This window comes from Malurus melanocephalus, unplaced genomic scaffold, assembly GCF_030028575.1.
Source record: "Malurus melanocephalus ecotype Western Australia unplaced genomic scaffold, MMel_1.1 scaffold_59, whole genome shotgun sequence".
In the NCBI taxonomy this organism is placed as follows: domain Eukaryota; kingdom Metazoa; phylum Chordata; class Aves; order Passeriformes; family Maluridae; genus Malurus; species Malurus melanocephalus.
In genome coordinates this window covers 2,898,416-2,912,314 of record NW_026623291.1, presented here as the reverse complement: position 1 = coordinate 2,912,314, position 13,899 = coordinate 2,898,416, and the positions used below count along the sequence as shown (strand labels likewise).

Here is a 13,899-nt window from a genome sequence, read left to right as displayed (position 1 = left end):
AAAAAAAAAAAAAAGTTGCTATGAAAAAAATGCCTCTGAGCTCTCGGTTCTGGGGTCCCGGCACGCCTGGCCATGACAGTGAGGAATTGGAGGAAAAGTCAATATTTTAAAATCTATCTCACCACCACAGCCTTGGGCCACACGCAGACACCTGCTCCAACACTGTGCTGATGGCTCCAAAATCAACTTGAGCTCACTGCAAGGTTTGCCAAAATCCATCTCTGGCCCACTGCAGGGGGATGTTGGGTTGCTTATCATTTTGGTGGGACCCCAAAACGCCTCATGTCAAACTAAGGGCATCATTGCTCACGTGCCTGCAAGCCCTGTGGGGCCAGACCGTGATTTGCATGTGGTGGGTTGTTGATCCAATCCCAAAAYACAGATCCACAATGGATTCAAACTCAGGATTTGGCTGGAGGCAGGTCGTGGCTTCATTGATACTCTGTTGAGATGCCCAGAAATTCAGTGTATTTTCCTTTTTGGAACCTTGTGCTTTGAAGTGGGTTTAAATCACAATATTTCTGTTAATTCTGTGTCGCTAAAGATCCTGACCCAAACCTCCCAAAATGGGGGATGCTTCTGCTGAGGTCTCACTTCAGGCACTTTCTCCTCTTTCTGCTCCTGCAGATCACCTCGAGTGCCAACCCATGTTGAAATGAGGCTGAAAATTTGGCCYTGCTCTGAGCCATGAGCAAGTCTGAGTTAAATCCTCCAGGGTTTGTATTTTTCCTGTTCTGCAGTTCCATCATTAATTACCGCACCACTTCTGCAGTGCTCCCGGAGTATCTCTCATAGCTCCCCTGGCATATTTCTATGGAAACGTAGCTGTGGTTTTGTCCTGCTTGTTTTTGCTTTTTTTAAAAAAAATTGAGAGAGATTCAGACTTTGTGCCTGCTTTTCTCTGTCCCTCACCTGACCCCACGGTTGTCCCCACTCCTGCTGTTCCATGGGGCACCAGGGAGCTGAAGGTTCCTGAATTACTGCAGGAATTCCTGTTGCTGCTGCTTGTAAAGATGCAGGGAAACCCTGCACATGAGAATGTTCTCCTACTTGGAAATACCCAGGAAGAGGCATCAGCCATCTCAGGGAAAACATGCCTGAGGAGCTGGGAATGCAGGAGGAGCTGGAATATGAGATTAAACTATCAGGAAAACAGGGCTGTGCCTGCAGAGATCCCCAGATCCCCTTCCAATCTCTGGTGTGCCAAGGGCAGGGCACTTCAGAGAGCCCAGACACTGCAAACACCTTGGGCATTGAGCTGGTTTCTGTGGATGTGGGGTGTGTGGAGAGGGGTGAGAAGCCTCAATGGCCTGGCACAGTTTTGGGGAGCGTGGCCCAGGGAATCAGTCCATGTCCCTGTGCTGCCAGGGTGGGACAYRGGGCAGGGAGAGTGTTGGGGCAGCAGCGGGGTGAGTTCATGCACAGCTCAGCTCCGTGTCAGCTCCTGAGGCTCTGAGGGGACACTCAGTGCTGCAGAGCATCGCATGTTAATTAGGATCATTAAGGGCTTGGTGACACAAACAGTAATGATGATACTGTGCCTCTCCTGGGAAGGGCCTGGAGTGATGCTGCCCTTCACAGACACCGTGCAGGGCCGTCTGYTCCCAGCTCTGGGTCTCCTGAAGGCCGAGTCATGGGCACAGACAAGCTGAGGATGCCCCAGCACGCTGCTAATRCCTCCATCAGGGAGGAAATGTCCCTTGGAAACATCCCCGGAATGCTGTAGTGGAAGCACAACTCTCACACCACCTCCCTCCATTTCCCTGCCCTGTTGTGTCCCCTGCTGCTCCTCCTCACCCTCAGGGGTCCCAGTTTCCTCCTCACAGCTGCTTTTTGGTCAATCCCAACCCCTCAGCAACCACAACCCTCTGGACTGGGATAGCTGCACTGGGCAGAGCTGGGGCAGGTGCACACCTTGCCTCGGGCTGCAAGATTGTGATGGGAGTCAAAACACCACCCTGGGTGAAGAGCAGGAGTTTTGGGGCTTCTTGTGAGACCTGAGCCCTGTCTGGGCTTGTGCCAGGAAGAAATGTTCCTGTTGTGTTGTTTGGAAAGGGCTGGGGGATCCAGAATGTTTGAGGCAGAGCAGCATGGGGGGAGAGAAGGCAGAGCCAGTCATTGCTCCTAAAACGATGGGACATGGCAAAGACCCAAAGTGATGCTGCTTATCCTCCCAGGAGGTATGGGGTGCCCTATTTCCCTTTCCTTTGGTGGCATAACTGTAGGAGGTCAACTTCAGCCTATTTCACATGGAAAAACATGTAATAAAGGCCTGAAAAATTATTTTAGAGGCTTGAGGTGGTTAAGGAGAGAATCAACACTGCTGTGAGAGCAGCTGCTGCTTTAGGCTGGGGGMATCACCCAGGTCAAGGGGAAGGGCTGGGTGCTGGCTGACACCCTGAATATGGGCTCCCACCTGCCCTCCTTCCTCCTCATTTCCACCCAGCCCCTCCTGTGCCTATCCCACCATCTGCTCTACAAACTACACAACCCCACCCAACCCAGCCCCTCTCAATGACAGACACACACACACAGCTCCACACCTTTTGGGTTGGTTGGTTTGTTTTGGTATTTTTTTTTGGGGAGGGCAGGGGGAGGTTTGTCTGGTTTGGTTTTTGTTTGTTTTTTGTTTTTTTTTTCCACTGTGGATGTTGTACCAGTTTTATTGGTAAAATTAACATGAAGCCTCACAAACGCTGGAACATGCTTTTCCTTTTAAAGAATTTCCACTGGACCTTAATGGTGAGCATCCAGTCGTTGACATATAAACTCTTACAAGCTGATGTGCACACGTGCGCCCGGGGGAGACGGTGGCAGCGTCCTGGTGTCAGGGATGGTTTCTGCGCGATGCACTGGGAGCCCACGATTCATTTGCCAGCCTTCTGGGCCTTCTGGGCAGACTTGGTGACTTTGCCAGCCCCGCCACTCTTCTTCTCCACGTTCTTGATGACGCCCACAGCCACGGTCTGCCGCATGTCACGGACAGCRAAGCGGCCTGAGGGTGGACAGAGGGGCAGTGGGAGTGAGAAACTGAGGCTGAGCTCTTGTGGGAGGGTGATGGTGGGACCTGCATGCCCCAATCACGGTGCCATGTGTTACCCCTGCCCTTGGAGCAGCCTCCTGAGCTGGAAATCCTTCCTCTGACCACCAGTCCTGATGATGCCCTCTATTTAAATTGCAATTTTTAAAACTTAAATCGCATCTCTTCTCTGTAAGCTCCTGGTGGTGCTAAAGCTTCCAGATATGCAGCATCAACCTGGTCTAGAGGAAGGTGTCCCTGCCCATGGCAAGGTGTCAGAACAACCTTGTCTGTAATATCCCTTCCAAGCCACACCATTCTAGAATTCAAGCATGGCACTTCCTTGCATTAAAAAGTGGCTTCTGCTGAGCAAACTTTCCTTCCCTGACCAGTTATTTCAGAAATGAAGAAACTGGAAAATGTTTCTGTGCTCAGAAACTACCAGGGTTTAGTAACCATGAGGCAAAAGCCTTGCTGCTCCCAGAGGGAAAACCCTTTGGAAACCCAGCTGGACAAAGAGCCTGCCCCACCCCACCAGCACATGGGGGAGCAACAAAACACCCTCAGCTCCCTCCCCAATCCAATTGGGAGAAGCTCAGCACGTCTGGTGCGAGCTCTGCACCCACAGAGCGCTCATGCTCCTCCACAAGAGACCCCCAAAGAKCTGTTCCTTACCGAGGGGTGGGTACTGGGAGAAGCTCTCCACACACATGGGCTTGCCAGGGATCATCTCCACGATGGCTGCATCACCCGACTTCAGGGATTTGGGGTTGTCCTCCAGCTTCTTGCCRGAGCGCCGGTCGATCTTCTCCTTCAGCTCGGCGAACTTGCAGGCGATGTGTGCGGTGTGGCAGTCGATGACGGGCGAGTAGCCAGCGCTGATCTGGCCAGGGTGGTTCAGGATGATCACCTGGGGGACAGAGCAGGGTCAGGGCAAGGCTGGGGGCGGGGGGGTGGTGACAAACCAGGCGTGGTGGCGTCACCAGCCTGGCTCACCTGGGATGTGAACTGCGCCGCCTCCTGCGGCGGGTCCGACTTGCTGTCCCCGCAGACGTTGCCGCGGCGGATGTCCTTCACCGACACGTTCTTCACGTTGAAGCCGACGTTGTCCCCAGGCAGAGCCTCGCTCAGGGCCTCGTGGTGCATCTCCACGGATTTCACCTCAGTGGTGATGTTCACAGGGGCAAAGGTGACCACCATGCCAGGCCGCAGGATTCCGGTCTCCACTCGGCCCACGGGGACCGTGCCAATCCCTACGGAGACGAGGACAGAGCACAGCAAAGTTCAGTCTGCTTGGTGAATCCCAGGWGAATCCAGAGCYTGGATTCAGCAAAAGCAAGATAWCTCCAGTGGTTTTCACCAAAGAACKTGYTTGCTCCTTCCCCAAAACCCCCAAGTTTTCAGCAGATCAACAACGGGGTCTTGAAAATTACAAGAAGTCCATCCTTCCTACTCAATGTTTTGTAAAGATGAAGCAACCCATGGTCAGAAAGCCCTGAGCAATCCACACGCCCCAAAAGCTCTTTCCTTGGAGCAGCTGTGGCATCTCCTGCATGGAGGACTGGGACATCACAGCATGGCAACAATACTGTCCCCATCCCTGATGGCCACGCCACCGGCTGTGACAGAGAATGAGGGTGGCTCATTAAATGAAGGGGATCTCTYACACTCTGTGTGACCAGGAGACTTTGGGAAAACTCCCCTTTGGAGGCAGGAGAAGAATCATTGACAGAAACAACATCGAAAAGAGATTGAGGAGGTTGGCTGGACCCATCTGCTCCTCCACACCCACCCTGCTGCCTCCACCTTCCCTCTTCCCACGGTGTCTCTGCTTCCCAAGGATCTGCCTCCCAGTAAAACCAGATCCCTGTGTCCCAGCWGAGCTAGGGAAGGACACAGATCTGYTCACCCCCTTTCATCTCCACTGCAAACAGCAGCCTGCACTAAAAGCCCTGCCAGATCCCATGTTCAACCCCTGCAGCACATGTGTCCTTGGAAAAGGGTGAGAAAGGGCTGGAAAAGGCTGTGMCTGCCTGACCCAGCAGCCAGGGAGTCAGCAGTGCTGTCCACTTATACCAGCAGGTCAGAGAGCTCACGGGGTATTTATAGCTGAGCAGAGTGTCCCCATCACCTCTCCAGAGGGAAGGGGACACGCGGCCACCGCGGTGCTCCCTACATGGCTGGCAAAGCTTGGCAGGAGGAGGTGCTGATGATGGACACCAGCATTTGGGAAGCTCGGGCAGGTCACAGTCAAGCTGCCATGCACCAGCTTTGTGGCCCTCCCTGCTGGTCTTGTCCCTCACCTGGCTCACAGAATGTTTTTTGCTGCCTCCAACTCGCCTGGCCAGCCAGGACCTCTGGGACACACAAATTTGCAGCCATTTTGACATCACATGTTCCCTGGGGAGAGCTCGCAAACTTGCTGCTCCTCTCTGGTCCCTGGGCACCTTTGGGCACGTCCACCCCCACCCCAGACAGTGCAGGCTCAAATGGGGTCTGCTCTGGAGTTGACACCCTTCTCCCCAGAACTATCTCTGCTTTGAAGAGTCAAATCCCTCCAGTCTCCCAACAGCTGGAAATGTCATTCCCAAATTCCCATGGAATGAATACTCCAGTTAAAGCAGAGGAGTGGCAAGGCTCACCTCCAATCTTGTAGACGTCCTGGAGGGGCAGGCGCAGGGGTTTGTCTGTGGGGCGGGTCGGGGGCAGGATGGTGTCCAGGGCCTCCAACAGGGACACCCCACTGGCRTTGCCTTCTTTGCGCTCCACCTTCCAGCCTTTGAACCAAGGCATCTGGGGAGAGAGCAGCAGCAGAGAACCATGGAAACACAGAATGGTTTGGGTTGGATGGGACCTTAAAGATCATCTTGTTACACCCCTCTGCCTTGGGTAGGGACACCTCCCATGACAACAGGTTGCTTCAAGGCCCATCCAACACAGTCTTGAACTGAGCATGTCTGTCCTCAGCACAGGTGAACCCAGACAGGTGTCCCACCAGGACAACCTCCATAAAATCTGTCCTGCCATGTCCTGGCTTTACCAGAGAGCTGGGGAGCTCCTTCCACTCCACCATCCATGCAGGTTTATCTGCCCCACTTTGCTCAATTTCCCCCTCTCTGTTTTAGAAAAAAAAACAAGACACTCATTAACCAGACAAAAGGATGGAAGTGGTWACATCCAGCAAGCTCAGAGCCCCCACTTCCATCTCCAAGCCATGGGCACTGCACCAGCTACCAGGACCCTCCAGGGATGCTGCCCCCAGCACAGGGAACGCAGGCTTGTGGCAATCCCAGCTACAGAGTGCCCAACCTTCAGTCCTTGGTTTCTCCAAGGTGATCTTTGTTTCTCCCCACTGACTCCTGCTGTCACCCTTCCAGGGTYTGGATTCTAAACCATGGCTTGGGAGCATGCTTGAAATGTGGTTGCCAAGGGACAGGATTGTTTTTCACAGATSTTCCCTTCTCCTGACCTAAACTGGACCTTTGGAACTAAAAATTGGCCAGAAAAGAGGCAGAGAGGAGTGGAAATGTGCTTGAGTACCACGGTTTAACATAGGAAACTGCAGAGCCTTACTAGGGTGATGCTGCACATCTGGAAGCTGCAGCAACACCTGGAGCTTGCTGGCAAGAAGAATTTCATCCTGGGTCTGAGACAACCCTGACACAACAAGCAGAGATCAGAGTCTACARTATCATTCCCCTGCCTCTGCACAGAGAGGGTTAGAATTTTCCCATTCCAATGTCAAATGCTTCCCGTGTGTCCCAAATCCATCACCCACTTTGAGGATGTGGCTTTTTTCCCTTAGCACCAACACTGGTGGCACAGAGCAGCAGCCATGGGGGGGCTGGGGTGAAGCAAGACCTCAAAAGTGCCCCCAGCTTCACAGCCATCCCTGGAGGATGTGGCTATGCCAAGGCTGGGTTCCTGTGCTGCGATCTGCACCAGTTTTGGGCAGGAGAGGGGGAAAGACTGGGTGCAGCCAGGGAATTCAACCTGCATTCAAAGAGCTCAGATCAGCCCCCTTCAGAGGGTCGTGTCTGACACCTCTTGTCTTTCCTGGTGGCAGTGGCAGGAGGAGCCTGGGGACACTTTTGCAGTGGGTTCTCCCCAGGGCAGCCAGACCCAGTGCCAGGCAACAGCTCAGGAAAACAAAAAAACTCCATCCAGGCAGCGAGGCAGCCTGGTGTGATGGGCAGGATGACTCAGGCCTTYCCCCATTCTGCTGTTCCATGCCCCAAATGCCAGGCAGGGACCTGTGCCAGCAGCTGTCCAGTGGYCACCTGCCCAGGAGCTCTGCTCTCRAGGATGACRGCCACCAAGTGCCCACAGCTCCTGTTCCTCTGCCCCTCATAGGGGGGAAGTGACAACTCTGCCCGTGACACGTGGCTGTCAGAGCCATCCTCTCTCCAGGGAAGTTCTGACAGGCCAACAATCAGATAAAGACAAACTCAGACACCTTCTGGGAACAAATCTCTGCTAAACCTCAGCATGGCCTCAGGGTGAGAGGCATCTGYAAAACCTGGTTGGTGCTGCCTCCTATGGCCACCCAAACAAAACCTGTGTCATGTATTCCCCAAATCTGCTTCTCAAAGAGCAATTCCTACTCATCACTCTGAKGGCAAAAGCAGGATCTGACCAAACCCTGCAGATAAGCTCCAGCACCCCAAAACAACAGCTGAGCTCCAGCTCTTTTACACTCCCAGTCTATTTTACAGAGCAATTGGCTTTCCCTGTTTTCCCCAGTCCATGAATACCCCAATACCCTCACCCATGCCACCCCAACGTTGAGGTTGCAGCCCCAGGCCACCACAGACTGGGTGTGTTTGTGTCCCAAATCACACAGAATGTCCCTGTTCTGCCAGCTGCAGCAACAGAAACCTGCYTCACAGAACACCCCATTTCCCAAAAACCTCTCAAATGCCAAACTTTGATTGAAGCACAGCCCAGCTRTCATTTTCTGCAGTTGGCCTTGGGATTCTGTGCAACAGGGACGTGGGCTGGAGTCTCCCACACAGAGCTGGTCCCAGCCTGACGTACCACCACACCCCCCTGCTCGGAGCTGCAGGGACATCATGGCTCTAATTGCCACTTTCTGATAAGTCCCCTGACAGACAGACGAGTCACTTGACTGCCTTGTGCTTCAGCAAAACCTGCCCAGAAATTACAAATGAAAATAATCAGAGCTTTTTCAGGCGAGGAAGGAGAGAAGAGACATCTACACCAGCTTCCTGCTTAATCTTTCCCAGAGGTGATGCAATATGGGGAAGGAAGAGCCTGTCCCTGCAGCCTGTCCAGCAGAGTTCATGCTGCTCCAGACCAGGCCAGGTTTTTTTCCCAATTCCCAATTCCCCAGCTGAGGCAGCACCTAGAAGGCACCTGCCTCCTTAGGACAAAGGAGAGAGTTATTTCATGCTCTGCCTGCTCTCAGGCAGCACATCACACTGAGCCCCTCTGGAGGAARGGGCCACTGAGCCCCTCCTGCTCCGTGCCTCCCCTCTGCTGCCTATTAATAGGAGAATTGTTCAGGATCATCTTCCCGGCCCAGCAGCTGCTGACATTTGGAACCTGCCTGATTTGAGGCACCCAGGAGCCACGGGGCTGGATTTGGCATGGCCAGRGCTGACCTTTATCCCAGCTCTGCTCCTCAGGGAGCAGGAATCTCCCAAGCACCCCAAACACCCCAAGCCATCCCAAGGGAGCTGCCTGTCCTGTGTTTCATGACTGTGTGAGTTTGCATTGCAGCACTTCCCTTGCTCAGCCTTGTGATCCCTGAGCTCTCTCAGTTGCAGCTGGACTCAGGGATTGCCTCCCTCGTCACAGAGCCCTGCCCCATAATCCACAGGTGATGTCCTCAAGTCCCCCTAAGCATCAAATTTCCCACTGGTTTCACAAGAGATTCCTGGGGTGTCTGATCYGAGCAGCTCGCTCAAGGTCACACAGAAATCATCAGGAGAGCAGGGACCCTCCCCTGGCCAGAGCTTCCCAGTCCATCATTTCTTTAGAAGACTAACCCTGGGGTAGATTTTTCTCCAACAAAACAAAAAACAGTGTCRGAATAACAAGTGTTTTGGGCAGCCTGTCTGCCAAAAACCTCCATCCTTCTTAAGCTCTTCCTTCTGTTGTACGAAATGATGCCATGGGCCCACCCAGAGCACCCTGCCTTTGTCTCCCCACCATCCCCATCACAGAGGGAGTAAAAACCAACTGGAAAAGGTGCAGCCCCAAATGGATGCTCCAGGGAACCGTGGTTTTGGCATGAAAACGTCACCTTTCGAAGGGAGAACTCAGCACTGGAGGTTTGGCCATGACAGTGACACAGCAGTGACACCAAACATAGATGGCAAGGGGCCCTGGGAGCACGGGGGAGCCTGGCTGCACTGTGGGAACAGCTCCAATCCTTACACCACACTGTGTAATCCCCCTCAGAAAACAATGCCCTAAAAACACACCCTCCGCTCCTGCTGAGAGCSACAATTGCTGCTCTGAGGTCACCACCAGTCCTGGCAAGGAGAAAACTTCAAATCCCAGCCCAGAAGCAAAGCCARACTGATCATCTCCTCAAGATGCTCATGTTTAGCTGCTGGGATGTCTGGCCAGGGTACAGCACCCACAAACAGCCCATTCACTCTGCCCAGAGCCAAGCAGGGCTCCCTCCAGACACATCATCTGTGCTGCCAACACTGGCCTTTGTGCACAACGGGGGCACAAAATGCTTTCAGAGCACTGAGTTCATCTTCCAGGAGCCCCGGGGTGGGGGGAGAAGCCTCACAYGAGGCACACTTACATTGGGAGAGGGCTCCAGCATGTTGTCTCCGTGCCAGCCCGAGATGGGCACGAAGGGAACTGTGGCCGGGTTGTAGCCGATCTTCTTGATGTAGGCGCTGACCTCCTTGACGATCTCGTCGTAGCGCTTCTCRCTGTAGGGGGGCTCTGTGGAATCCATCTTGTTGATGCCCACGATGAGCTGCTTCACCCCCAGGGTGTAGGCCAGCAGGGCGTGCTCACGGGTCTGCCCGTTCTTGGAGATGCCGGCTTCAAATTCACCCACGCCGGCGGCGACGATCAGGACAGCGCAGTCAGCCTGGGGGGACACGGCAAATGAACGGCTGCTGTCCCCACAGGGCACCTGGTGACACCCCTGAGGGCTTTGAGGGGGTCCCAGATGGCTCCCTGACAGTTGCCACCATTAGTCCTACTGATCCACCTCAAAACTGGCCCAGATGTGCTGATTCAGCCTTGCCAACCCCCACATGGTTCTGCATGGTGAGATCCACCAGGATGGATCCATCCAGGCTGCACAACTGACCAGAAATTTATCTTGATCATCTGCAGACAAGGCCTAAAACCTTTCTGAAGCCCTGCAAGAAGCCTCCCTGGGTGATGGATGTGACTCCAGCCATGGAAATTGTTCCCCAGATTAATTTTGTTCCCAGAGCCCCCAGCAGAAGCTGCCTGGGTTTGACAGAGACCCATGCCAGCCCAAGTGGCACCTCAATGGCAATGTCATGTAGTGGGGTTCACCCAGCACCCACCAATCACAGGGACATGCAGGAATGTCCCACATTGCAACAAGGAGAAACCACCCCTACATTGGAAGGATTTTGGCAATTTGATTAGGTAATATGATATGGTTTGTGGGACAAAGASAGYTGTYTCGAGGAAAAGGAAGGAGAAAAAAMATCTGTGGAGTCTCCTTTACCCACTAAATCTTAGTGGATTGSTGGAAGTTTCTTGTATACCTCATTTGGCTGAGGCTAAAATAATGTAGAGATATCCTCACACAAAAGCCTGTAGCTCACAGCACCCCAGCTCCCAGAGAGGCCACATTCATCCCACCTTGTCAYGTGGGTGGAAATGGGGTGGAGAAGCCACCTGTTTGTGCCCAAAGGTTCCCTTCCTCCCTGACACCCTGGGAGGGGCAGGACCAGGGTACCCTGGTGCCACCCAGTCTCTTGGGTGGGCCCTGCTCAGCATTATTCCATGCCTGCTTTCCCAAATCCCCCCCTCCAAAAGGACCCCAGCAGCACCTGCATCACCCTGAGCTCATGAAACAGCCTCAGCCCTCCACGCCCCGGGCCCCATTTCTCACCTGGGAGGTGCCGGTGATCATGTTTTTGATGAAGTCCCTGTGGCCAGGGGCRTCGATGATGGTGATGTAGTACTTGGTGGTCTCAAACTTCCACAGCGAGATGTCGATGGTGATGCCACGCTCACGCTCAGCCTTCAGCTTGTCCAGCACCCAGGCGTATTTGAAGGATCCCTTCCCCATCTGGCCRACACAGAGGCAAGAACCAGTGAGAAACCCACACCCATAACACTGGTGATGGCCTCCCACCCTCCAGGGCACTTCCCAAACCCACACAGGGTCACACTGCAAACATTAAAGGTGAAATTCCCTAAATTCAATGGGAGCTGTGGTCTATTTACTAATAAATGCAGGTGAAAGGAGATGCTGTTCACAACGAGTTCCTCAACAGGATGAGGAGAGGCTGGAAGAAGAGCCATGAAGTGAATTTGTGAGTGGGACTGGATGGGTAGTACCTGAAGGCAGCAGCCCATGAGGTCTCTTCCATGAAACACCATGGTCCTGCACTGCTGCTGGGAAATCCTGTRCAGAATTTTGGGGAATTTTGTCCAGAAATATGGACAGCTGCTTCTTGTGACACTAAAWGTCTCAGAGGATATTTACATACTTATCCCATTTCCTAATCTTAATGGAGTTATTGAAAAATGTCTGATTATGATATTTATTTTATTCTCCATGTTTTCACAGAGATGCACATGTRGGGACRTGGTCTARTGGTGGATTTGGCAGTKCTGGGTTAATGGTTGGACTCGATGATYTTAGAGGGCTTTTCCAACCTAAATGATTTGCTGATTCTGTGATTTTAATCCATGACTCAAAACTGTGAGGCAGCTGCTTAGTGGGAAAGGGCATTGCTGCGTGAGTGAGCCCGCAACTGGCAGGGATGTAGGATTGGAATGGGTTAAAAAGAAAATGAAATGAGAGCTGGTTGCTACGAGCAGAATAGAAACGTGATTGATTTTTGCCACAGAGTGTGCAAATTCACAGGAAAAGCTACTGTGAGCTGCAGCCAGACCAACTGTCGTTGCCAAATGGCCAAAATCTCAGCCAACATTGTCACGCAGGAAATCATGCTGGGGGAGATTAGCTCCAGTAAATCTTTCTGCCCAGTGATAAAGCACATTCCCTGGTAAAACCACGGTGGCACTTCCGAACTGCCTCCTCCTTTGGGTTGGAGCCCTTTGACGTCACAGCACCAGGGAGAGCTGGATTTCCCTCCAGCATGGAGGTTGTGCTCCCAGTCTGAGCTGGGATCCTGCCAAGGTGGAGATGGGGCAGGATGAGCCCRCCCTTGCTGACCACGCTGTGTGCTGGGGCAGTGTGGGGGCCTGGCCAAAGCAGGGGGTGAAAATGGGCTCAGCCATCAGCTCTTGGCCTCAGATACAAGGGGGTTTTAGGGTGCAGAATGGAATTTAGGTCATTTCCAGGTGATTTAATGTTCTCCTCTCCTACTGCTGTGCAAGGTCAGAGCTGTGATACCCTGCTCCCACCCATCCATCCATCCATCCATCCATCCATCCATCCATCCATCCATCCATCCACCCATCCATCCATCCATCCATGCATTCTCTGCAACCACAGTTTTTTTCTGGCCCATTATTGATCATTATCAGAAGAAAGCCTTTCCCCATGGCAGGAACCGAACGCTCCAGTGATAAGTGTTGCTATGAAAGCGAGCACAGCCTCACATCCAAACCTGCCCTGCCCACACCGTGCCCAGGGGCTGGTCTGCTCCATCTCCCACGCTCCAGCCCTGCTCCCAGCCAGCACAAGGAATTAATGGTGACAGCCTGTTTCATAACAGCTGAGTGCTGTGATGACTTTGCAGCTTGCTCCGAAGGATTACGGGCAAAATCCTAAAGCCAGGGGCAAGACTTCCCGTCCTCAGAGGGGATGCCAGGGTGAGGAGGTGATGCCCCATCTCTGCTGGRAAGCAAATTTTCACTGGGATGGAAAAATCCAGAATCAAATCTCTACTCCTGAGCATCCTACTGACACTGGATTTAGCGAGGGGGTAGAACAGGGGCTTGGAGGTTTTTAGAATCACAAAATGGCTCRGGTTGGGAAAGACCTCAAAGGTCTTGATATGSACAGGGGCACTTTCCACTGAATCAGGTTGCTCCAAATCCCATCCARCTTGGCCTTGAACATCTCCAGGGATTGGGCCAGGTTAACCCTTTCCAGCCCACACTGGAACAAACTCCCCATTTCTAGGGAGTGGGGAGGAGCCATCAGAGTGTTCTCATTTACTGCTGGAAATGGAGTTACAGCAGGAATGGTGCATTTGTGCCTCGCATTAATAATGGCTGCTCTGGGGCAGGAGGTCAATCAGCACATCCCATGGCCTCTCCTCCATCAGCAGCCTGTTCCCTCCCTTCTGGATGGGGAAACTGAGGCACAGAGTAGACCCCTGTCTCTCCCACAGGATCTCAGTGCCACATCCACACATCCCCAGCTCCTCACCACGTGTGAGACCCCCCAGAGCTCGGCATCACACGTAACGTGAAGACAAATGAGATCCTTTATTTAGCAGTTTCCCTCCTTTCACGGGGTGTATTCAGTTACCCAGAGCTGGTGTTGAAAAACCCAGGGTATTATCTAGCYCTGCACAATACCTTCCCTGTTCAGTGCCAGAAATAGCCTGATTTTCCCTGATCGAACCCCAGCGGAGGAACAGCTTTCTATTCGGAGGCCAAAAATACTGATTTTTTTTCCTTTTTTTTTGTTTAACAGAACAACTCTTCTTTCAGAGATACTGTTACTTCTGCCCTTGAATCAAAAGAAAAAGAAAAAA

At 52.9% G+C, this 13,899-nt stretch overlaps 1 protein-coding gene across 1 annotated transcript in view; it reads right to left on the bottom strand.

Moving 5' to 3' along the window:
* Window positions 1-2,546: 2,546 nt before the first annotated feature.
* Window positions 2,547-13,899, bottom strand: part of EEF1A2 (eukaryotic translation elongation factor 1 alpha 2) — a 13,162-nt gene continuing 1,809 nt past the window's right edge. Inside the window, exons 2-7 of the mRNA XM_057366104.1 lie at window positions 11,109-11,288; window positions 9,804-10,100; window positions 5,662-5,812; window positions 4,016-4,272; window positions 3,695-3,929; window positions 2,547-2,995 (exon numbers count right to left, since the gene is read on the bottom strand). Of these exons, the coding sequence (XP_057222087.1) occupies window positions 2,868-2,995; window positions 3,695-3,929; window positions 4,016-4,272; window positions 5,662-5,812; window positions 9,804-10,100; window positions 11,109-11,288 (1,248 nt within the window). The 3' untranslated portion in view covers window positions 2,547-2,867. The remainder of the gene's footprint in view (window positions 2,996-3,694; window positions 3,930-4,015; window positions 4,273-5,661; window positions 5,813-9,803; window positions 10,101-11,108; window positions 11,289-13,899) is intronic.